At 41.8% G+C, this 25,378-nt stretch overlaps 1 protein-coding gene and 1 long non-coding RNA gene across 7 annotated transcripts in view; one reads left to right on the top strand and one right to left on the bottom strand.

Annotated features, from left to right (window-relative positions):
• The window catches only part of Klhl24 (kelch like family member 24), a 34,806-nt gene extending 9,906 nt beyond the window's left edge, over positions 1-24,900 (bottom strand). The window contains exons 1-6 of one of the 5 annotated variants that reach the window (XM_048445162.3): positions 24,766-24,863; positions 23,855-24,005; positions 18,392-18,454; positions 13,489-14,469; positions 2,130-2,314; positions 732-850 (exon numbers count right to left, since the gene is read on the bottom strand). In XM_048445162.3, the coding sequence (XP_048301119.1) occupies positions 732-850; positions 2,130-2,314; positions 13,489-14,408 (1,224 nt within the window). In that variant the 5' untranslated portion in view covers positions 14,409-14,469; positions 18,392-18,454; positions 23,855-24,005; positions 24,766-24,863. Of the gene's footprint in view, positions 1-731; positions 851-2,129; positions 2,315-4,067; positions 4,218-13,488; positions 14,470-18,391; positions 18,455-21,101; positions 21,238-23,854; positions 24,006-24,571; positions 24,640-24,765 lie in introns of those variants that run through there. The other 4 variants (XM_048445160.3, XM_048445163.3, XM_085685311.2 and 1 more) reach the window with 4 other exon arrangements.
• A 55-nt stretch (positions 24,901-24,955) lies between these two features.
• Positions 24,956-25,378, top strand: part of LOC125407543 (uncharacterized) — a 58,971-nt gene continuing 58,548 nt past the window's right edge. Inside the window, exon 1 of one of the 2 annotated variants that reach the window (XR_015000525.2) lies at positions 24,956-25,375. This is a non-coding gene — a long non-coding RNA (uncharacterized LOC125407543). The remainder of the gene's footprint in view (positions 25,376-25,378) is intronic. The other variant, XR_007234249.3, reaches the window with a different exon arrangement.

Below are 25,378 nucleotides of genomic sequence, written 5' to 3' on the forward strand. Positions count from 1 at the left end.
ATTTGTTAGCTGTAGTCTATAATAGATTTCCTATAAAACATGTTGGTGAGGGGACTGAGGAAATGGCTCAGCAAGTCAGAGGGCTTGCTGTGTAAGCATAAGGATCTGAGTTCAAATCCCCAATACCCACATAAAAAACAAAGCAATGTCCTATAACTGCAGTGCTGTGGGGATAGGGCTTGCTGGCTAGTACCCTACCTCAAAGGAATAAGGTAAAGTTATAGAACAAGACATCTGACGTCCTCCCCGGCCTTCATGTGTCCAACTGAAAATTTAAGCATGCATAACACACACACACACACACACACACACACACACGTTGGAGAAGTTTATCTTAGTTTTATCCCCTCTTGCACAAACAAACGCTAAATAATACCACTTAAGATAAACATTTTTCTGCTTGATTGCCAAAGTCAGTAAAAGGGAAAAAGTTGTGTGAACTAGACACTGCCTGGTTTTGTATCTGATATAATGCCTTTCTAGTTTTTCTTAAGCACTTGGATTCCACCGTGTGAGAAATGTGCTGTACTGCCACAAATTTCAAATTGGAGGAACAAAATATCTATTCAAAAAGTACACTGTCATATTGTTTATGTCTTTAGTTTATCTTGGTTAGGAATGGAAGGAAATACCATTTGAAGCCAAAATACCCAGAGGGAAATGCAAGATACAGCTGTGGCATTTCTTTTGGACATATACCAACAGTAGTATTAAAAAGCTGTTTCTCTTACTTTACCAAGAAGGACAGCCATTTTGTGGCGCCATCTGCCTTTATTTAGAGAAGCAACTCTGATCCAGATATTTAGCTGTGAGTTATAAATCCAGACATCACGGCTGTTGATTCTTCCACCTTCAAATATAAAACAATGCACATTCGGCAACGTCACTCAATTCGACCAAAAGATCTAAGTCACTAACACATAGGTAAACAAAGCAGAACTTCCTCAATCAATTTGAGAAGTTCACAACTAGTTCAACAAATAAAGGAGGAACCTTCTATAGCTTAATGGAAAAGTTTAAACTCCGCCAGCTGTTTTCGTGAGAAACAACGACCATAATCCACAATAAAATACAGATGGTGAGTTTTACAAATCAGAGGTCAGATAATTACAAATAGCAAGATTATTCTAAAGACTTTTTAAAAAACCATACAAAAATCAGGTGTATGCTGGAGTGTCATACACTAGGTACTAAAATAATCTGCAAGGCTAATTAAGTTATTTGTCAATCAACAGATTTCAAAAAGAATAGATACTAGATATACTTTTTGAAAATCTATCATTTTGTCTGACTTTTAGAACTATATCATGTATAGTAAATATGTTTAATTTAAAAATTTTACAGAAAAATTCCAATTAATAAAACTCAGCGAAAGAATTTCAGAAAAAAGACAAATTAAACATGCTTAATTGTAATAATACTTCTGACTTTATAGTTGATAATGGACTTTAAAAAAAAACACACACACACAAAAAGGCAAAGTTAAACCATAACAAGGCTGGAGAGGTGGCTCCATGGTCAGAGCAGCTGCCATTCTTCCAGGACCTGAGTGTTCCAGCACCCCCATGGAGCTTACAACTGCCTGTAACTTCAGCTCCAGATCTGATGATGTCTTTTGGCCTCTGCAGGAACTTCTATGCTCTCCTACACGCATGCACGTGCACACACATTCACACACACACAGTTAAAACAAAGACTCTAAGCATATGCAAAAGCATCAAAATATCATGACCAAAAGCATTTTGTGGTAGATCTTTTGTAAATTATTCTAGTTTTACAAAAGGTCTTTTCAGTTTTGTATAAACTAATTTGCCTGAAACATCCATTTCACACTCAAAAAGGTATTACTATTTTTTAAAAACAGTCAATCTGGGGGCTGGGGAGATGGCTCAGTTAAGCCAGTTAAGAACACTGGCTGCTCTTTCACAGGTCCTGAGTTCAATTCTCAGCAACCACATGGTGGCTCACAACCATCTATAGTAAGATCTGGTGCTCTCTTCTGGCATAAAAGATGGAAGCATGCAAGCATACATGCAGATAGCACACTCAAACATAAAATAATTTGATTAAAAAAACCTAGCCAACCTATATCCAGATCAAACATAGTAGCTACTGTAGTAAATATTTACCTGAAACAAGAATATCATTCCTTAGTGCACAGACAGCATACTCTGATTTGGTAAATTCTGGAAGCTTGGCCAAGGACTTCCATTCTCCTGTTACTGGATCATAGCACTCAGTATACGGAAGATTAAATCCTCCAACTCGTTCACAGCCTCCAACCACAACTATCACCTCTGAATAGCCAGTAGACCTAAAATAATTATTGTTAAGAATGCAAAAATAATTGTAATACATTAAAATATATTCAAGATAGTTCAAGGACCTAACCACAAACAAAACATCATGACAGGCAGCTAAGTTTATTCTTACAGATGTGCCAAACAGTATAGGCTGGCAGTTATTTACTTTGAGAACTTTTATTAGTGACATCATTACTGCACAGAAAACATCTACAAGGAGTTTTTTCAAAAAAATTTTTTTGGTTAAGATATATTTTCCTGCATGTATGTGTGTGCACCATCTGTGGTACATACGGAGGTCAGAAGACAGCACTGGTATTGGATACCCTGGAACTAAAGTTAGGGATGGCTGTGAATTACCATGTGGGTGCAGGAACCAAACCCAGGTCCTTTGAGAACATCGTGTGCTCTCAGGCAATGAGCCATCTCTCTAGCTTGTCTCTGCCATTAAACTACTTACTTTTTAAAAAAGTCTCAATATATTGCCCAGGCTAGCTTAAAGGACACAATCCTCCTGTCTCAGCTCATGACAGTACAAGTGAGTAATGTAAGTGATTATAGTCACCAAACCTAACAACAAACCTGGTTTGTTTTGTCGCTTTGGAGACAGGTTCTCACTATGTAGCTCTGGTTGTCTGGGTGGGAACTTACTATGTAGGCCAGGCTGGCTTGGGACAGATCTGCTAACCTCTTTTTCCTGGGTTCTTAGATTTAAGGCAAGGGCCACCACACTGACTTTATGGGTTTTGACCTCTGAAACCTTTTGTTTTGTTACAGTACTAGGATCTGAAACCAGGTCATTGGGATTCCAAGGCAAAAACTCTACCACTTTTAATTGTTGCTAACTCTAAAATAAATCAGTAGTGTATGTATCTAAAGAGGATTTCTTCAGAAATATGTTATTTTATGTGCAAGGTCCTCAAGTGCATCCAGCTAGGGATATATGAGATAAAACAAAATTCAAAAATATCTACAAGTTGGGGAGCTGGAGAGATGGCTCAGCAGTTGAGAGCACTGGCTGCTCTTCCAGAGGTTCTGAGTTCAATTCCCACCAACCACACGGTGACTCATAGCCATCTGCAACGGGATCTGATTCCCTCTTCTGGTGTACATGAAGATGGGTCACTTATATATATTAAATAAATATTTAAAAAAATATCTGCAAGTTAAACTATTGGAACACCCTGGCACACATGTACTTGTTAAAAATGGAGGTATGTGACTTTAACCTTAGAGACAAAACAGTTCTCAGGTTTATAAGATATGACATCAATTCACTGTGTTAGCTAAAGAAAGACAGGATTGGTCAGCCATAGAGTAATTACATGAAGAAGCGAGTAAAAGAAAAAATCGTAATCACAGGAGTGAATACTTGCTGCACCCATTCAAGTTACTGTCTTAGCAATACTGACTAGAACAGTGCTAGTTCTTTGGCAAGAAAATATGTTGGGTGAGTTTCTCAAGCTACTAGCTCTACCAACTTCCTGTAGTGACCTAACAACACACCGAGCAGGTGGCCTTAACACACTAACCTGTAGCCGGGTGGTGGTAGCACACATGCCTTTAATCCTAGCACTCAGGAGGAAGAGGCAGGCAGATCTGTGAGCCAGTCTGGTCTACAAGAGCTAGTTCCAGGACAGGCTCCAAAGCTACAGAGAAACCCTGTCTCAAAAAACAAAAAACCCCAAAACCAAACAACAACAAAACAAATAAAACAACAACAACAACAACAACAAAAAACTAAAAACAAAAAACCACACTAACCTGCTTGCTGGCTCTTCTCTTTTCTCTTTTTGTATGGCACTGGTTTTGAACCCAGGCCCCTGTGCATGCTGGAAAAGCATTTGGCCACTCACCCTTATCCTTTATTAGTGTTTTTAACACAGGGTCTCACTATTGTTGCTTAGGCTAGCCTTGAGGCCATGGTTTGTGACTCTCTGGTCTCAGCCACAGACTAGAAGATGAGCGAGTTAATCAGTTTCTCACAGCTAACATTAGATCTGCCCCTAAAGACAATCTGACCTACTTATTTTCTAAATTTGGCAAGGACACAGTTCTGAGTCTGCATGCCAGGGCCTTCTGCTGGGAACTGCACCAGACCAGGCAGGTGGCTTTTATAAGGAAACAGATGCAGTAACCGAGACTCAAAATGTTTACTTCTTTAAAAGCAGCAATTATTTAAAAATTTATCATCAGGAACTAACAGTAGATATGCTTAAATACTGAGCCACAATGATGTTCATATTACTTAAAAGTTAAAAAGTTGAGGCAGACCATGGATGGCAGCATTCGGGAGGCAGAGATAGGCAGATAAAATTTAAAAAAAAACACAAAACAAAACAAAAACAACAACAACAAAAAAACCAGAAGAAAGCAAAATGCTTTATTCAATAGTGTATATTATCCCTGGGAGATAAGAATATACCTTTTTCCCCCATTTCCTAAGTTTTCTTCAACTGGTATACATCCACTTCCTACCGTAGCCCAGTTTAAGAAAAACAAAAGTATCACATCTCATAGGGGCTACATTTGCTCACAGATAACCTTTAGAGAAACCAGAACTGTTATACAAAGACTGTTCTCGTCAATGAAAGAGATGTGCATGCCTGTTTTCTACCTAGAAGGTTGGAGTGAATGTTGTTTATAACATGGTGTCTTTTACTATTCTGTAAAGTCAGGTTTCACCACAATCTTATCAATAGAACACATTCTTTTAGGGGTGATGGGTGGTGATCGTGTTCAAGACAGAGTTTCTTTGTGTAGCCCTGGCTGTCCTGGAACTTGCTCTGTAGACCAGGCTGGCCTCAGACTCACAGAGGTCTGTCTACCTGCCTCTGCCTCTCGAGTGCTGAGATTAAAGGCGTGCATCACCACCATTGGGCTAATAAAACCCAGTCTTATGAAAGAAGTTCCATGCATTTTGCAAAAGAGTTTACTATTATGCTTATTACAAACCCTTCCTCCCTACACCCTTATCCTGAGCACTGTGACTCACCAGAACCCATTCTAGTGAAAGTATTCACAAGTACTTTGCAAAGGAGTGATGCAGTCACGCCTTAAGCTTTGATACGATACTTTTTTTCCAAAGTTAAATTGTGAAAAATAAACTGCTTAGGTCAGAACTCCTTGGCTACCTAAGCCCTTCCTGTCTCGTTCACTTGTTTCTCTGCTGGCAGTAGAACTCGAAGGGACCCACAGAGTATCTTGTTATTAATGGCCACCACTACTTGTTTGATCAGCCTAACACAGGGTGAAGTTTTCAGTTAACACCATTCTGCTTGGAGATTCTACTCCCATGTGGCACTGTAGTGTTGACCCATGCCCTAGAGTCGTCTGGCTGAAGCAGAGGTTTATTCTGAGTGACTGGGCCAGTGATAAATAAATGCAAATCCTTGAACTGTTTTTTAATCTAAGTCTCTATTGTTCTATTTTATCAATATAGAGTCGGGAGCCAGATGCTGAGGTGAAAACCTGCTAGCTCAGAGAGGCAGAGAAAGCACCCAGATGCTTCCTCCTTTACCAGCTCAGAAAGAGTTTTCTCCTATGCCACCTCAAACAAAAACTCCTCCAACCACATGTCCTTCCCTTCTCTTTCCTGTGCGTCCCTCTCTCCATTATCCTGACTTCCCACTCTCTATGGCATTTTCTTGTCAACCGGTTGCTTCCTCTTCCTCTTTACCTATCGATGATTTATTTAATCCTCTTTACAATATTCAAGCAAAAAGTTCTTGGATTAAAGGCAAGTGCTAGGGCTGAGCCACACCACTGCTAGAAGGAGGTTCCTCCAGTAAACAATGAAATCTCGGGGTTCACAGTGGGATAAGTATCGGCAACAGTGAATGACTACGTTCACTGAAAGTAATGCAAGCAAACAAGACAGCCATGCAGAGAAGAACAGAAGCAGGAGGCGGGGAGAAGGCACTGCTTGGTGTCTGACAGCTTTTCAGAGGGCTGTTTTGTTTTGTTTTTTAATGAATTGTTCAGTTTTTTTGCTTTTAGGTTCTACAAGATGCAGATCCCTGTATTGTGTTAACACATTTCTCTTTTGCACTTGAGTTGATGAGCTGGTTTCTGTAACTTACAACCCGAATTCTGATACAATAGAGGTTCAATAGATTACAGGAAAAGAGTAATAATGGCTTTCAATTCTGCAAAAGATTAAGTGAAAAAAAGCTTGTTTTTATTTTACGTGCATGAGTGCTTTGCCTGAACATATGTATGTTCATTATAAGCATGCCTCATGCCATGGAGGACAGAAGAAGGTGCTGGGTCTCCTGGAACTGGTGTTACAGATGGTTGTGAGTCACCATGTGAACTTTGGAACCTGAACCTGGGATCCCTGTTAAGAGCAGCAAACGCTCTTAACTGCTGAGCATCTCCTTATGCCCATAGGAAAGGATTATTGTTTATTTATTTTTATTTGCTCTTTTGAGAAAGGGTCTCACTGTGTAGCTCTGGTTAACCTGGAACTTGCTGTCTTAGAACTCAGAGATCCACCTCCCTATGCCTACTAAGTGCTGGGATTAAAGGCATGTACCATAGGCCTAGCTAGGAAAAGATTCTTAACTTTACATTTGAAATGAAAATCAGAACTTGAAATGTAACCTTGCCTTTCCAGAGTAGCAAAGATACTGGAAATACACGGGGCACGGTGGCAGACACTTGCAATCCCAGCAGTTGGGAAGTAAAGGCAGGATCAGAAGTTCAAGGCCCCTTTCAACCACATAGTTTAAGGGTAGCTTGGACCATATGATATCCTGCCCTCAGAAAAACAAACTAGGTTGGCAAAGGAGTACAGAAATGTAGCATTTTTGTTTCTGATAAAAGTATAAAGTGAAAGGCAATTTTTATTACCTGTAAAAATTAATATTGTAATCATGCACGGTAGTATATACCTTTAATCCTAGTACTTGGGAGGCAGATACAGGTGGATCTCTAAGTTTGGGGCCAGCCTGCTCTACAGAGTGAGTTCCAGGACAGTCAGAGCTGTTCACAGAGAAACGCTGTCTTGAAAAACAAAACAAACAAAAAATTAATATGACATAGATGGCATGACTGGGCAGTTCCCCTTTCAGTAGCTTCAGCCATCAATCTTGATGTGGGCAAAAGCACGTGTGCATAGCAGCTACTGAGCATTATTGAAATAGCAAACCAAACAAACCCACCCTATAAAAACCCAACAGTCTAAATACCCATCATGCAATGGTAGGTTACGACGAGTGAGATGGCTCAGTGGTAAAGGTGCCTGCTGCCAAGTGCCTGGGAGACTGCACTCTGATTCCCTAGTACTGACTTTCAACTGTCCTCTGACTTCCGCAGTGTACCTATGGCGCATGAAAACACACAAATACGTGAATCATGAAAAAGAAAAAGCTCTATATAAATATTCACAGAAGGCTACTCATACTAGCCAAAAGATAGAAACAATCAAAATGCCCATTAACCAACAAATGGTAAATACGATGGGGAAAAAAAATGAGCCAAGAGTCTGGCGCTTACCTTCAGCACTACTTAGGCAGAGATAGGCAGATCTCTGGAGGCCAGCCTGGTTTACATAGCATATTTCAGGACAGTCAGGGCTACACAATGAGATCCTTTCTCAACAAAATAAAACAAAGCAACAGCAAAAACTAAATTATGGCCTATCTATAAGTAGAATACTATTCAAATGGTGCTTAGAAGAAAAAGTATAGAGGTGGTTGGAGAGACGGTGGAGTTCCCAGTACCTCTGTTGGGCTACTCAAGGGCCTGTAACTTCAGCTCTAGAACTACATCCTCTTCTGGGCTCTGTGGACACCACACTTACATGTGTGGACGCACAGACAGAGAGAGACACATACACACCATTTTTAAGAAATAAAAGTAAAATCTTTGAGAACAACTTTGGAAGAAGTTAAAACTGGGAACAGAGGCACCCGTTGAAGAGGAACACCAAGGTCTGCCTGAAGGTCAGGTAGACGGAAGCTCACAATGAGTATTTTATGTAAAGAGCCTAATTTCAAGGGAGCTAAACATGTCATAATGGTGAACCACGTGTGCAGCCACAGAGAGAATAAGACGCACTGGAACAGGCACGCAGAGCACCAAGGTGGTTCTGCTGCCTACTTCCGTGGTCATGGCAAGCTGATGCCACAGCTGTACTGCCTCTAAAATTAACAGACTTATTAAATAATCATTAAATACCCCCCCCACTTTTTTGGTAGGGTCTCATATAGTCCAGTTTAGCCTTGTACTTGCTATGTAGCTGAAGACAACCTTGAACCCTTCATCTAACTCCACTTCTCAAGTACTGAGAAAACTGGTGTGCATAGTTAGGTTGCCCCAGCTCCAGCAAATAAACTCTCCCTCCCACCTGTACACACACACATGTACACATGTACACGCGCGAGCACACATGCACACAGAGGGGAGAGCAGGCAGGAAGAAGAGATCATAGACTGCCGAGCAATACAATCCTATTTCTTAAGAAAAAAAAATATATTCACGACTTCCTTGTTCTTGGGAACTTAAGCTTTGTCCTCATTATAATAATTAGGTTCCCATACCAATCATAAAGTAACTGCATCATCAGGTAAGATGGGTCAGAGGTTGGGTATGGTGGCACACATCTTTAATCCCAGTAATTATGAACTGAGGCAGAGGTGGGTAGATCTTTGAGAGTCAAGAATAACCCGTGCTACATAATGAGACCCTGTCTCATTAACAAAGGGGGGAGGGAGTAGAGATTAGAAGAATATTGTGATTTTCTCTATAAAAATCAGTATTTTCTTTACAAAAATACACGAGCTGGAGAGAGGGCCCAGTGGTTAAGATCACTGGCTGTTCTTCCAGGGGATCTGAATTTGGTTCCAGCAACCATGTCAGTTCACAACCATCTATGACTCTAGTTCCAGGGGATCCAATGCTCTCTTCTGATCTCTGCAGGCACCAGGCATATACATGCGCACTTACATGCATGCAGGCAAAACCTTCATACACATAATAAAAAATAATTAAAAATTAGGGGCTAGAAAGAAGGCTGGCTCAGCAGCTAAGAGCACTTAGCTGCTCGGTGAGATGACCTGGGTTCAATTCCCTGCATCCATATGGAGCTCACTCCAGTTCCAAGGGATCTGATGCCTTCATTTGTCCTCTGAGGGCACTGTATCCAGACACACATGCAGGCAAACCACCCATGTACAAAAACTAAAAATAAATCAGCACACAAAGTAGCCAGTTTGCTCTGTTTGGTCCTCTCACTTCTCCCCCACATCCCCTTCACTCTCATGTCCTCTACTACTCTTCCCAACCCCCTTACTTAGAGCCCCCTTTTCTCCTCCCACAGTTCCCTTTTTAGTTTCTTCACCCATACTTGCACTTACTTTCACAAAAGAGTCAGGATTCAAGTATACAATTAACTCCTGAGCCTAACCTCAAAATAATGAACTTGCAAAGTCTATGCCTACTGCTCACCCCTGCCCCCCAATATAAGCAATCTGCCACACATGGCCATCACATCAGCAAACACTTGTCCAGTTCACTGTTATCCATGCTCTACATGCGAACCTCATTTTGTAAAGAATCGGCATCTGTCAGAGGAAATTCCAGGTAATCACAACAATAGGGACAATCTGAATGGGAGGTCCATGAAAACCTCAGACATGCAAACTCCCAAACAGTCAGTAGTTTAAAAGTCTGGTATTCACAGGGCTAGGTGTGAAGGTGCACCCCTTTCGTCCTGGCACTCAGGAGACAAAGGCAGATCCCTGTGAGTTCCAGGATACCTTGGTCTACAGAGTGAGTTCTAGGACAACCAAGGTCACAGACAGAAACAATCTCAAAAAAAAAAAAAAAAAAAAAGAGCAGAAAGAAAAGAAAAAAAAAGAAAAAAAAATACAGAAATCAGGAATTGGGCTAGGAGGCTGGTGAGATGGCTCAGTGGGTGAAGCACTTGCCATATACAGACTGACAACCTCAGTTTGAACCTTGGAACTCCCATAAATGTGGAAGGAGAGAATTAACTCACGCAACTCTTCTCTTATCTCCACTAGTGTTCCAATGTTTCCCTACATAATACACACACACACACACACATATACACCCACACACACAAACTTTAAAAAGAAATCAAAATAAGGTGCAATGGAGGTCTCAACTAGCCTGCAAAAAGAAAAAAAGAGGCCAGGTATACAATATGCCAGGACCACCAGAGGGAAGTCACTTTTCTCCAGGACCACCAACCAGATTTACAGACCGAGACAAAGGTGTGGCAGAGGCCCGCCACAGTCCGGTGAAAGGCTTTGAAGCAGCACTTAGCATACAAGGATGGCACATATTTACTAGATGAAGCCTGGATTGTTCAAGGTGATGACTAGATGATTCTTCACAGAGTTCCAAGGGTTTCCCCATTCAGGGTATAGTGGTGCACACCACAATCCTGGTGCGGGACAGCAGGAACTGGAGAAGCAGGAGTTCAAGACCAGCTCTGGCTTTATAGCAAGTTCAACGCCATAGAGGCTACATGAGACTGAGTCTCAGGAAACAAAAACAAGAAAAAAAAGTATTTCAAGGCTGTCAATAAGGCTCAGAGAGTAAGGGTGCCTGCCACAGAGCTTGATGACCCGAGTTTGACCCCTGGGACCTGCATGGCAGAAGGAAAGAAGTTACTCCATAGGTTATTTTCTGACCTCCACACACATGCCATGGTTTGCATGGCATGTGCACACAAAAGAAAAAAAAATTCACTAGCAAAGAAAAATTCAAGAATTTTAAGCCCAAACTTGTGATTTCCCCCTCCCCTTTCCCCTTTTTGTCTCACACAAGTCTTGCTATGTACGCCTAGCTGGCCTGATACTCATTTGTATAGCTCAGGCTAGTTTCAAGCTCATAGCAATCCTCCTGCCTCAACCACCTGAGGATTACATATATGCACCCTTATGTAGGTGTTAATATGTTTTCCATATTATTTCCATGTTTTCTGGAGGGGCTAGAGAAGTGGCTCAGAGATAGACCACTTGCCTAGCAGTCACAGGCCTGGCTTCAACCCCATAATGCAGCAATGCAAAACAAAAACCTTTTACCTTGGAAACAAGTTTTGCATCTGCATTGACTACTTAGGGAAGAAAGGAAACTAGGAATGCTAAGGGCACTGAATAAATGCAACTGAAACAGCTGGTCTGGTGGCCCAGGTCTAAATCCCTGTAGTGAGTAACTGAGGAAGTGAGAGCAGGGTCAGGAGTTCAAGGCCATCCTCAGCCCTGTTAGAGGATAGCTGGGAAAATTAGATGATATTATGCATAAGTTCCTTTTAATAAGCAATGTAACGGACACTTCACATAGGATGAATTCTAGCCCCAAATATCTAAATGTCTGTAGCACTAGCTAGCACTTTCTAGGAAATATACGTAGCTAAATATATCTAAAGGAGGTCATAAGGAAGAAGCCTGAAGAATTTAGGTTTCTATCAAGTCAGAAACATGAAAAAGCAGTTTTGGAATAAAAGAGACTTCTTAGAATTATCCAGATATAATGGGAAATTCTGTATCCACATATATTAAAAAACAATTTAAATATGGATTGGGTTTTAGCTAATATGAACCTTTAATTGTAAAAGTTATTTTGCTTACGCTATTCTAAAAGACACACAAATCAAGAAATAAATGTGTATATAAATTAAGTAAGACACAAAGGAATAGGGTAAAAATTATTCAAAAATTTAAAAGAAGTATGAATGAATACGTGAGAAAATATGTGCTAAAGATTCAGGGTTAGAGCTGACAGTATGCAGTTCAGGGTAATGAAAAGCATGGCCTGGATGAGATCAAGTCACCCAGGAAATTATGTGAGGCAGACACAAAAATGCACACTAAACAGGTAATACTACAGATCAGACACAGGAATCAGGACCATCAACCCTGGAAAAGAACACTGCCGAATAGGAAGCTCAGGGGGTCAACGATATTCCAGAAGCCAATGGAGTATCAAGGTAGATGTGGCAGTTAAGTTAGATCTTAGGTCTGAGGGTGTGGCTCAGTGGGCGAGCACTCACTACAAGGACATGAACTCTGTCCCTAGCACCAGAATCAGCACAACATCCTAAAGAGACATCAAGCTGGCTCCAGACTGAAAGGACACTAACAAACAAAACACAGTCACCGCTGACTTGATCAGAGGAGTTTAGGTCGTGACTGAAGACAGAAGTTGAGGTTGGAGGAGGGGACTGGACTTAAGCAGTGGAGAATGGAGAAGTCTGGGTTCCCCAGAAAAGATCAAAATCCATACAAAATAATACGGAATGTTCAGATAGCTTCTAGTAACTAATGAAACAATACAGAACAGGCACAACAGGCTGGAAGGACCAGGGGTTGGCAGCAGACTGGTAAACAAAGGATCATCTTTAACTTCAGGGAATGGTTATGCAAGAAAAGCACCTGCTACTGCATCAAAACAGCCTCAAATGCAACAGAATTCTACTTTAGCTCTACATGATGGTTTTCAAATGGGTTGATACTGCAACCTGACACACACTTTTCACTGTAAGAAATGGGCCCATTCCCTTAAAAGTCAGATGGAAAACAGGGTCAGGGAGATAGCCCAGCAGATAAGAGCACTTATCTGAGGGCAGGAGGACTTAGAAGTCTATAGGTATCTATCTATATATAACATATATAATACTAATAGTCATGTTTCATTCCAAACATAAGCTTACTAAATATTCTTTAATGTGGAAGTAATTTTCAAATTTAGACAAAGCATATGGGGTATATGCCAGTAATCCTAGCACTTGGAGGCAGAAGCAGGAGGATCAGGAGTTTCATGTCTGTCTACCTAGAGTTTAAGTCCAGCTTGGGCTGCATAATGTATGCTCTCAAAAATAAAAACACCAGAAAAAAATTATTGAAAACTGAGACTGACATTAAATACAGATCTGAAACATAGGTTTTACGCACATATTTGAAGATAACCTTAACTCTTATCCACCTGTCTCTGTGTGCTGATTAGAAAGGTAGGTGCTACCACACCCAGTTTATGTAGGTAAGTACCCTACAAACTAAGCTTCATCTTCAAGCCTCCAAACAGACCTTCAACTGCTAGGACTCATATAAATTATACTTTTACATAAGTACACTGAAATTGAGTTCAGGAGTTTAAAACATATTTAAGACCAAAACTTTTGTTAGCTCTTATCTGTGGCGCGTCTCCTCACCTGCGTGGCCTGGTCCTCGGGGACATCATTTCATTGCCAAGTATGTGGTACCGTCTTGCTTCATGCAGCAACTGGTAACACTCAGGAGAATTCTGGATCAACTGGTCCACCTCAACTGTCTGAACAAAGTAGTTGGGATGCAAGAGAGGGAGTCTGACGTGCGTCAGGAGCTCATGCAATAGTGGCCTTCGCAGATCAACAGCTCGGTAGACCCAGCGCATGACGGCCTCAAAAACCATCTCCTCTTTCCCAATAACAAGTTCATCGCTACAAATATAATCAATAAGTTCATCTTTATCAAGCTCAAGAAATTCTTCATGCTGGGACACATCCTCAAAAGTCTGTAATGCAAAGGTCTTGCACTTTGTGAAGAGTGTTTTGAGTGAGTGGGTGTCGGCGAAGCGCTGGATCCCTAGGCAATTGCAAGGGTCAAGCTGCTCCTCTAGGAACTTCGCACACGCATCACGGAGAACACTGATCTGAAAGAGGCTGGAGGTTTCGAAGAGGTACTGAACATTCTCGGTTGTGATCTTCACCTTTCCAGTGTACACATACTGCAAAAAACATTCCATAGCTTCAGCTAAAATGCCGTTGATCTCAACCAGCATTTCTCGGCTCTCCCTGTGGTCGTTACAGAACATGGCTCTAAAGTAGCTGCTACAGGCCGAGAGGACAGCTCGATGGCAAGGAAACTCCTTTCCTTCCACACAGATGATAACATCTGTGAATAAGCGGCTGTCTCGGAACTCATTAAATATCTGGAGTATGTTCTCAGCGTGGGATGATCCTGAGGAGAAGTCAAAATACTCGTGACCTGTCAGAGATTTGGGGTCCATTTCAAAAACTTTACGCTTAGTTGCTGGGGAATCACGCACCCCAAGATCCTCTCTGTTTAGTCTGCGTCCCAATATTAGTACCATTGTTACATCAGGTGACTATATAATGGTTGAGAAATGGCTGCTAGGGATCTTCTTTATGTGGCTAAAGAAACATAAAAATAGGCAATTTCATTTTTATGTAAACATAACAAAGTCACTTGATTAATATGTTCTACAACATATACCAGTTTATTTTACTAAACACTGATAAAAAGTTGCACTTGCAAGATTAGAACCTGAGTGTTATTTGCAGTATCCTAGAGCCCTCAGCTCAAAGGGTTCTATGTATCCTCCAGGCGATCAGTTTTCACCGTCTCCTGCATGGCAGAGGTAAGAAAGCATGCAGAACTGGACTACCCATCTTTTAGCTGTCAGTTTGCTTCTCTGAAACAAAGTCTCCCCGATGGAGTCTAACATGGTCTAGAACTCCTCCTGCCTCAGCCTCCTGCAAACTGTGATTATAGGCATATACCACTAGGCATGGCTTACAGCCAGAACCTTAATATAAAGTTATTATCTTTTTTTTGTTTGAAAAGTTATTATCTTAATATGACAGTGCTAATACTTATCTACCATTATACACAAAAATATGTAAATTGTATAGCTCGGTGGTGGTGGTGCATACCTTTAATCCCAGCATTCGGGAGGCAGAGGTAGATGGATGCCTGTGAGTTCAAGGTCAGCCTGGTCTATAGAGTGAGTTTCAGGACAGTTAGGACTGTTATACAGAGAAATCCTGCCTTGAAAAAAAACAATAAAACAAAACATAAATTGTTTTCTACCACGTTCCTAAAGAAATCACCAGGAATTTGTGGTGGCACACACCTTTAATCCCAGCACTCACCCAAACTCAACCATTTATGTACAGAGATGTTTAGTGCTGCATTAACAGAAAATACTTAAAACAAGCTAAGGCCCTATTAACTAAACCCTAGGATATCTTCAAGATTAGAAGTTTATTACAGCCATTAAAAAGCATACAGACTTGGGTGGGGGCACAGTTCAGTTGGTGAGGTGTTTGCCAAGTATGCATGAAATCTTAGGTTTGATCTAGTATCACATAAACTAGGTTCATGGTACACATTTGTAATCTCACCATTTGGAAGGCGGAGGCACGGAACTCAAGAGTTCTTAGTCATGCTTGGCCATGTAGTGACTTCTAGGCTAGCCTGGTCTACACAGAGAGCTCTAGTAGGCCAGTCAAGGCTATAGAAGTGAGACACTATCTCAAGAAAACAAAAAAGAACTATCTTTATTCGAATGACTGAATTCTTTGGTTACTCGTAGTCATCTTTGAGAAACTGGGTGGGACATATTTCTCAGTCTGGGCCCCCAGAACCCATGCAGAAGGAGAGAACACTGACCCTGCAAGTCATTTTCTTTTCTTTCTTTCCTTTTTTTTTTTTTTTTTTTTTTTTGAGACAGGGTTTTTTTGAGCCAGTAGCCCTGGCTGTCCTAGAATTCACTCTTTAGACCAGGCTAGTCTCAAATTCAGAGCTCCACTTGCCTCTGCCTCCCGAGTGTTGGGATTAAAGGGGTGTGCCACCACTGCCTGGTACAAGTCATTTTCTGACATCTACATAGATTCTGTGGCACACTTGTGCCCTCTAGCTTAACGAATGAACGAATGTGAAAATAAAGAGCAGCACCTAAGTAACCGGCATGTTTAGCATTTTAAACCAGCACTACCTACTAATAACGGAAATCTGGAGGGAACTGCATTAGTTAGGTTTGTTATTGCTCTGACAAACACCACAACCAAAAGCAAACTGAGAAGGAAAGGGTTCATTTCATCTTGAGGCAGGAACTGAAGCAGAGGACACAGTGCTGCTTACTGGACTATGTCCTGTGTCTGCTCAGCTGCTCGTTTACACTGCTCAGGACCACCCGTCCAGAGGTGCTATGCCACCATATGGCCTAGGCCCACCCGTATCAACCGTCAAAAATTATCCTATAGAAAAAAAATTGTCCTATAGACTTGCCTACAAGCAATCCTATGGAAGCATTTTCTCAAGAGGTTCCTTTTCCCAAATAACTCTAGCTGTGCCAAGCTGACAAAGAAAAAAATCACACTAAGAGGCACAAAAACAGAAGCAATCAATAAACACCTCCTAGTTTCTAACCTTAGGCGGATTTATAATGTAACTTGCCTTTTTTTTTTTTTTTTTTTACAGACTATCTGGTTAATACATCCAATCTTTAGAAGCACACTGTTGATGCATGACAATATATGGCAGCACAGACAAGATGCCAAATTATAGCCCTCCTCTAATTTATATTAACTTTTTGGTGCTTAAGATGGCAAAATCATAAAAGAACATAATATTCTTTGACTTCCTCTAAGAATGCTGAGGGTGGGGAGGGATCAGGAATAGCCAAGCATGATGGTGTATGCCTGTGAACAGCACTTGTGTGGTAGAGGCAGAAGGATCACAAGTTCAAAGTCATCCTCAGCTAGAGAGTACTCTAGGCCAGCCTGGGAAACATGAGACCCTGTCTCAAAACCAGCACAAAGACAGAAATAGTTATGACAGAAGTCATATCTGAATCGTTACTATTCTAGATTAAATTGATTGAATTAGCTAAAAGCCAATTTCCCCAATCAAGAATTTATTCTTTGTAACAGCTCACCCAGTTCTTCATCATCATCATCACTACTGTATTTCACATAAACCACTGGTACTTTGATCAGAAATATAATTACTGGTGCTGATGAAAATAAAAACCCTTTTAAGCTGGGCATAGTAATGTATGCCTACAATCTCAGCACTCATGAGGCAGAGGTAGGAAGATGGCTGCAGGTCTGAGGCCAGCCTGACTTACACAAAGATATATTGTCTAAAAACTCAAAATGAATCAACCAAACCAACTAGCCTGCCAACAAGAACAAAATTACACGCTCCCTAAGCCACAAGAACAAAATTGCCCTCTCTCTTAAAAGCCAGCAGTTTTCAACCCGTGGGTTGAGACTCCTATCGGATATTTACATTAAGATTCATATAAAATAACAGTTATGAAGTAGCAATGAAATAATTTTATGGTTGTGTCACCACAACACGAAGACAGGTATTAAAGGGTCGCACTGGGAAGGTTGAGAGCCACTGCTCTAAGTAAAAACAATACCTCATCTACCTGAGCCCGCTGGCTCCACACACATTTACATTTCCCTGATACCTATAGGAAAACATGGAACAGCTTTCGGTAGCTAGTGCAATGTATCAAACATTACGTAAAATTCGGGGCACAGAGATTGACTAAAACTTGGTATCTCTGGACTTTCTAAGAAAACTCTTATTCACCAGCCTTCAACAACCAAATACAAACTCTTACTAGTTATCACAGGATAAGTGATTTGCACAGTCATCTTAAAACTGCTATGCTTTCAAGGTTTAACTTTGGGACTTCCATATATAATTAATCAGTCTTATGCTTTCCCAATTATTACAAATAAAGTATGTACTTATTGCTTGCTTTTCAAGATAGGGTTTCTCTGTGCAACAGCCCTAGCTGTCCTGGAACTTGCTTTGTAGACCAGGCCTACCTCTGCCTTCCAAGTGTTAGGATTAAAGCAGTGTGCTACCACCACTGGCTTACTTATTTGTTTTTTACAAAGAAATCAGCAATGTTAAAAATATAACAGCAGTTCCTGAGTGTTAAGATTACAAGTGTGCCTCACTACACTCAACCCAATTCTGTCTTAAGATAGAACTGGTCTGGCCTGGTAGTGGTGGTGCACACCTTTAATCCCAGCACTCAGGGGGCAGAGGCAGGCGGACTGTGAGTTCTCTGTGATTTTTACGCCAGTCTGGTCTACAAAATGAATTCCAGGATAGCCAGTGACACAAAGAGAAACCCTGTCTCAGAAAACAAACAAACAAACAAACAAACCTTGCCCCATTAAAAAACTTGTCATTGTTATTCACTATTACTCTGGCTGGCACCAAATGATTCCAGGTTAAAGAAGTGAAATGGTTTAAACTCCCTAATAACAATGATTAGCAAATAGCTAATAAACATAAATATACCTTCTTAGCATTTGTTTGACCAAAGCTCCAGGTAAAATACTTGTGTTGTTTAAATTTCCACACCTAAAATAGAGAAAAGTGACATGTCAATCAGACACTATCAGTTCAAGTACATTAGTAAAATGCTGAAAACAGTTCCTGGTAAGTTGCAGTTCCTAACTGGAAGTTCATTTTCATATAGATCATTAGTAGTAACTTTAAAGCAAATTAATAACTTTATATCCAATAATATTCAAACTTTACTATTCGTTTTAACAGTAAGCTAAATTTAACAATGACATGAAGAAGTGTATAACCTGTGATAATTTCACTTTGAATATTTGAAGGAGGCTGAGAAAACCTTACATTTCATTCAGATTTGATGGAACTCTAAGAGTTGAAGTATCAACTTGACCAAAGTACAGTTTCTTCACTATGTACTACATAGAACTATGGAATCAATTTGAGAAAAATCTCAAGAGCTTATCAAAGAAAAAGAAAACCCACCCACTTTTAAACTCTTGCTTTACACACACACACACACACACACACACACACACTGCTTTTTCGAGATTGGGTTTCTCTGTGTTAACAGCCCTAGCTGTTCTGGAACTAGCTCTTGTAGACCAGGCTGGCCTCGAATTTTGAGAGATCTGCCTGTCTTTGCCTCCCAAGTGCTAGGATTAAAGGCATGCGCCACCATCTGGTTTATATTTATTTTTATATAGAATCTCTAAGCTTATCAAATAATTTAATATATTTCTATTTATTGTTTTATTGAACCTTATAGAGTTAATGTCTATGCAACAACTAATTCAACACACTCTACCTCCCCCCGGGCACGTGTGTGTGTGTGTGTGTGTGTGTGTATAGTAGACGGGGGTGTGTGTGTGTGTGTATAGTAGACGGGTGTGTGTGTGTGTGTGTGTATAGTAGACGGGGGTGTGTGTGTGTGTATAGTAGACGGGGGTGTGTGTGTGTGTGTGTATAGTAGACGGGGGGGGAATGCTTAGGAGAAACTACTAGGATTTAGCACTGTGCACAGAGGAGCACGTGTGTGTGTGTGTGTGTGTGTGTGTGTGTGTGTGTGTAGTAGACGGGGGGGGGATGCTTAGGAGAAACTACTAGGATTTAGCGCTGTGCACAGAGGAGCACGTGTGTGTGTGTGTGTGTATAGTAGACGGGGGGGGAGATGCTTAGGAGAAACTACTAGGACTTAGAGCTATGCACAGAAGAGCAACTGTGTATTTAAATACCAGTGGTTGGTTCTGGTTTCTGATCTAGTTATTCATAACAAGAACTTGTAAATTATAAAGTTTAGGCAGATTTGATATCAAAATCAAATATAAATAACCAACTTAAAAATACAGTCAGCTGGTGATGGTGGCGCATGCCTTTAATCTCAGCACTTGGGAGGCAGAGGCAGGTGGATCTCGGTGAGTTCAAGACCAGCCTGGTCTACAAGAGCTAGTTCCAAGACGGCTAGGACTGTTACAGAGAAACCTTGTCTCGAAAAGCCGAAATAAGTAAGTATTAAATAAAGAAACAAATATCACATCTTTATACCCAGACTAACATGATTAGGACAAGAATACTATCTTGTGTGTTTACCTACTTTAATTATATACATACTTTCATAAATGTACACTTGATAAAAGAACACTGTATCTTGGTCAAGCTAGCAGAAGGTTACTACCTAAGTCAGTATTCTTTTCCAGAAGTGAGTAAGGACCAAAGTCAATGAAAGAGGCCTATTTGTGTCTGACCCCAGGGCAGCACACCCTAGATTCAAATTCAACTTTAGATACTGTACGATTAGTTAACACTAGAATCAAATAAGGACTGCAACACTAACAGGGATCCACATTCTCAACATTTCTCTAGAACTCAAGCACAAGTTGGAACAGAGTTTCTCATGATTCATCTGGTGTAGAATTATGCCATCTGAAGTAGGAAACAACCCATTCCAGCATTTTCTGCAGAACTTTTAGGTACTACTTAAGCTTTTTTCTTTTTTTAAAATTGGTATTTTTGTTGTTGTGTGAGACAGGGGATGTATGTAGCCCTGGCTGGCCTGGAACTCACTAGGTAGACCAGGTTGGCCTAAAATTTACAAAGATCTGCCTACCTCTTTGGGATTAAAGGCGCCACAATGCTCAGTTTGGCAATCCTAACTGGTAAAGGGCAAGGTACGGAGTCTGGAGGAGCTGTACAAGGTGTGATTTACAGGGCGGCAACACAACAAGCTTTGTTGTCCCTTAAAAGAGTCCTCTACAAAGAGGTTACAGACAGACAGTATGGTCCAACTAAGGCCTTCCAAAGACCAGAGAACAAGAAACCTATGGTATTCTATAGTACAGTCCCTACAACTTGCCAACCACCCACACCATCAAGTTCCACATTACATTTTCTCAAACTAAACCATGGATAAAGCAGGAACAAGAAAGGGAAGAGAGTTATCTTTAAAGATCTAGTGGTAATGCAAAAGGATGTGAGCAAATGCTTCCAACAGACTAAATTCTTTACAAAGTACTATGCTAAACCAAGCAGGCTTTTACATACCTATATCAATTTCACAAACGTGTATAAAACTTATGTAAAAATATACATTTTACAAACATACATAAATTTCAGGTGTTGTCACTGTCTAAAAGCTTTGCCTAACTTGTGCTCCTCACAAGGCCTGACAAAGAAACGATGCCATTTTGTCAATCACGCTTCCAGTACTTACTGCATTTGTATGAAAAGTCAAAGGCCTCGCAAAGCCAGAGGGTTAAGATTTGTAATCCCAGCACTCAGGAAGCTGAGGTAGGAGGACCACTGTGAATCAGAGGCTACTATGAATTACATAGTTACAAAACAAGATCCTGTTGCGAGTGAGACGGAGAAACAGAATTTTGACAGTTATTTTTCTTGCTACCAAAAATCAGTTTTGGCGTATTACAACTAAACCAGCTATGGTATTACCTAGGATCTTAAATGACCTTTTAATATACAAGAACACTCAGAAGTACTTGGCTTTTATTTAACTTAGTAAAGTACAAATTACTCAGAAATAATTTTAGAAACTCCAACAAAACCCAATTGCTTTGTTTTGAGACAGGGTCTCCTTGTGTATTCCAGGTTTGTCATAAACTCTAGACTCTCCTGCAGGGGTTACAGGCACGTAACTCTTAGAATGTTTTAGATCATCTAACATGATCAGTCAACTAGTGAGGACTCAGAGGCTAGCATGTTAGAAGGTCCTGAGTTTAATCTCAGTCTTAAAGGGGAGTGGGGAAGGGTGTGCTGGAGAAATTACAACTCATGGAGTTAATAAGCTATTCTGTTATTACCCCGAGACCCCCAACGTCTATGTTGTCCAAGCTGGTCTTGAACTCCTAGGTCTAATGAGCAATCTTCTTGCCTCAGCCTCCCAAATAACTGGAACTACCTGCAGGGGACTTCTTTGTTGAGTTTTCAGGGGTTTTACAGCATGAAGAACAGAGAGATAGTAAAACAGCCACTGTCTAGTGTCATTGCTGCAGTCACAGCAGAGATGAAATCATGTTTTCTGTATGAATGCTTGTGAGGACTTTTATTGACATTTTCATTACAGAGTCCATACCTATGTATTTCAAGATTTCAAGATAAGAGTAGAAGTACATACAAGAATAAATGCTGTAATATATTTACTAAGTATTTATTTTCGAAAGGGTTGACCTTTGAATCTTAATGAAATGGTAGGAAAACAAGGAAGTTAAAAAGCACACTGAAAAAACATTAAGGTTTTAGCAACTTGGACCAAAGCCAGTAAGACAGAACTGATAACTCTTAGAATATTATTTTCTGCTTCCTGTTTAGAGACTAAGTCACAGGCTTTGTTTGAAGAAACATAACTTACCAAATGGTAGTTTTTATTAAGGTATAGTGGATAGCATTTTTATGTACTAAGGTCTATTAAATATCCTTAGTACACTAGCGATTATGTGTTCTGGCCAGACAGCTGCTTATTCTGATATAGTCACCACTACTTGAGCTTTTAATATTAAGCGGGGCTTGGGCCAAGGTTCAGCAGTTAAGAGCACTTGCCACTCTTGCAGATAACCCAGGTTTGGTTCTTGGTTCTCTGCACCTACAAGGTGACAGCCTGAGCCACCTCTGTAACTCCACTGCTAGATCTGACACCCTCTTCTGGCCTTCTTTGGCACTGAACGAAGGTGGTGGATACAAGAAGGTAAAACACCCATACAGAAAATAAATACATCTTTAAACTATCTACTAATGTATAACCAGCCTGGCGGTGGTGGCGCATGCCTTTACTATCAGCACTCAGGAGGCAGAGACAGGTGGAGCTCTCTGAGTTTGAGGTCAGCCTGGTCTGCAGAGCAAGTTCCAGGGCAGGCTCCAAAGTTACACAGAAATCCTGTCTCGAAAAAAACGAACAAAATAAAATAAAATAAAAACGAAGAAATTGTCAAGTTTGGGGCTATCAAGAGGTTTAAGAGCACTGACAGCTCTTCCAGAAGTCCCGAGTTCAATTCCTACATGGTGGCTCACAACCATCTATAATGAGTTCTGGTGGCCTCTTTTGGCCTGCAGGCATACATGCAGGCAGAACATTGAATACATAATAAATAAATCAATCATTTAAAAAATGAGAGAGAGAGAGAGAGAGAGAATATGTACCTGACTGAATTAGACCCTCTGAATGTGGGTGACAGTTATGTGGCTTGATCTGTTTGGGGGGTGGGGGAGAGGCTGGGAGTGGCACCAGGACCTATCCCAGGTGCATGAACTGGCCTTTTGAAGCCCATTCCCTATGGTGAGTTACCTTGCTCAGCCTTGATATGGGGGGAGCCTCAAGTTAGTATGCCAGACCTTGTTGACTCGCCAAGGAAAGCCTTACCTGCTCAGAGGATGGATGGGGGATGGGAAAAGGGGAGCTGGGGAGTGGGAGAAGGGGAAGGAGGGTGAACTGGGGTTGGTATGTAAAATTAAAAGATTTTTTTAATGAGAAAAAAAAAGTATGTATAACCAGAAAGACCTGCTTCACTGAAGCGCCTTTCCTTTCAGCTATAAAAATGACAATACCTAAGAGCCCCATAAGCTTAAAGGCTTGGGAAAACCAGCTTTAATATCTTCTGGCTGAAAATGACTGGCCTTTCAGTGATCTTAATTTAGTTTTTCAACATATGCCTTCAACTCACTTCTCAGAAACTTCTGAACTACCAGGAAAATTAATACACGAAAGCATATGTGCTGGAAAAAAAAAAAGCCCCAAACAGGGAAAACTAAGAAAGCACACTAAAAAAAAAAAAACAAAAAAAAACCAAAAAAACCAAAAACAAAACAAAACAAAAAAACCAAACAAACCAATCTTTAATTTGTAGGCGAATAACTTCACGCTATTTTTTTTTTAAGGTAAAAGCCATCTTTTTAATCTTAAGTGGCAAGGGGTAGACTTTAAATCCTAATAAAGAAAAACAATACGAAAAAACAAACCCTTATCAATCAACCAGCTGGTGGACTCGCCGGGTGTTGGCTGCAACACTAGCACGCGCCGTTTAGAACAAAAGTAATCATTAAAATCCGCTGGAGTTGACACGGAGCTTCCCCAAATGTGGCCTTGTGGTTCATCCTTTACTACCTAAGCCTGCGCAGATCAGGCAAGAGCAAGTTGGCAGCAGCGCACATCTCTGCGCTGTCCGGTCACTTTGTGTCCTAAGCCCATCCGCTCGGTGTTCGCCCAGGCCTCCCCCCCCCCCCCCGGGCACGCCCCCCCACTGCTGCCGCCCCCCCCCCTCCCGCGGCGCCCGCGTCCTCCAGGTCACCTTCAAGCGAGGGCGGGACAGGGCGGCGCGAGCCACCCAGCCACCAGCCCCCGCCAATAAAAACTCGGCATTGGCCGTCCGGGTCCCGCCTGCAGTGCCCAATCCGGGCCGCCCGAACGGTCTTCGCCTCGGGTGTCCGGGACTTAGGGGCGGGAACATTGAGAACTAAATTAAGAAGCCTAGCCCGGCGCAGAAGGAAGCCGGCGAGCGGGCGGGGGCTCCCCCGGGACGGCCCGCAGCCGCGCTCCGGGTAAACAAAGGCTCAGCGGGGGCGGGTAACGGTCAGGTGACCACGCCTAGCAGGTTTCGCAACAGCGCGGCGAGCGGCTATGGCCCCAGCACCCCGATCCTATCTGTGCTCGGCGACAGCACCCACGGTCGCCCTCACCCCACAGAAACTCCAGATCTGAGGCCGCAGCACTCCGGACGCTTCCGCCCGAAGTGCATCGCCGCCGCGGGCCGCCCGGTCCCCACACCCGAGGCCGTGCCGGGCTTCTCGCTGCCGGGGGCCTCGCCTCCCTCCCGCAGGTGCCGGTGGTCAGCACCGCGGCCGTGGGCTGCCTGGAGCGGTCACCCCGGTACCTCTCGGCGCAGGTTGGAAGCTGCACGAGCGTCGACCCCGCGGTCTCTGCTGCGCCGGCGTCTCCCGGAGCCACCAGTCTTTGCCACTGCTCACAACAAAGGAAACATGTGACCGTTCGGCCAAAACACTTAGCGTCACCCATCCTTGACCAATGGGGAAGAGGCAGCCCCTTCCCGGAGCACACTGGGCGTTGTAGTTCTTACTCATGGTGGGTTCCCGGGCCACTTGGGTTCCGCTAGAGGGCGAAATCTATCCCCGGCTGCTAATTTGGACCATTTTTTAAGGTAGAATCAGGTTAAAGGAATGCATCTTGAGCAAGGACCGAATGGTATGTTGATTGTCTACAAAGAGCCCTCTACATCCCAAAGCACAAGACCAGGATTTAGTCGACCTTAGAGCTTGGACTAAGGCTTGTTTGTTTTAATTCTTTCTAACAGACTTAAGGAAATCTGAGGGCCTGAGAGGAGGAATGAACTGCCATCAGCGCAGAGGAAGCTGACTTTCTTTGTAAATCTGTTAAACTCGCTTGTCTCATACCCTTCGTTGCCTTTTTGTTTTAATCAGACTCATGAGTCGAACAAAAGCTGTAACAAAACTTGATTTTCCAAGGTA

Source organism: Myodes glareolus, chromosome 2 (genome assembly GCF_982192425.1).
Source record: "Myodes glareolus chromosome 2, mMyoGla1.1, whole genome shotgun sequence".
NCBI lineage: Eukaryota > Metazoa > Chordata > Mammalia > Rodentia > Cricetidae > Myodes > Myodes glareolus.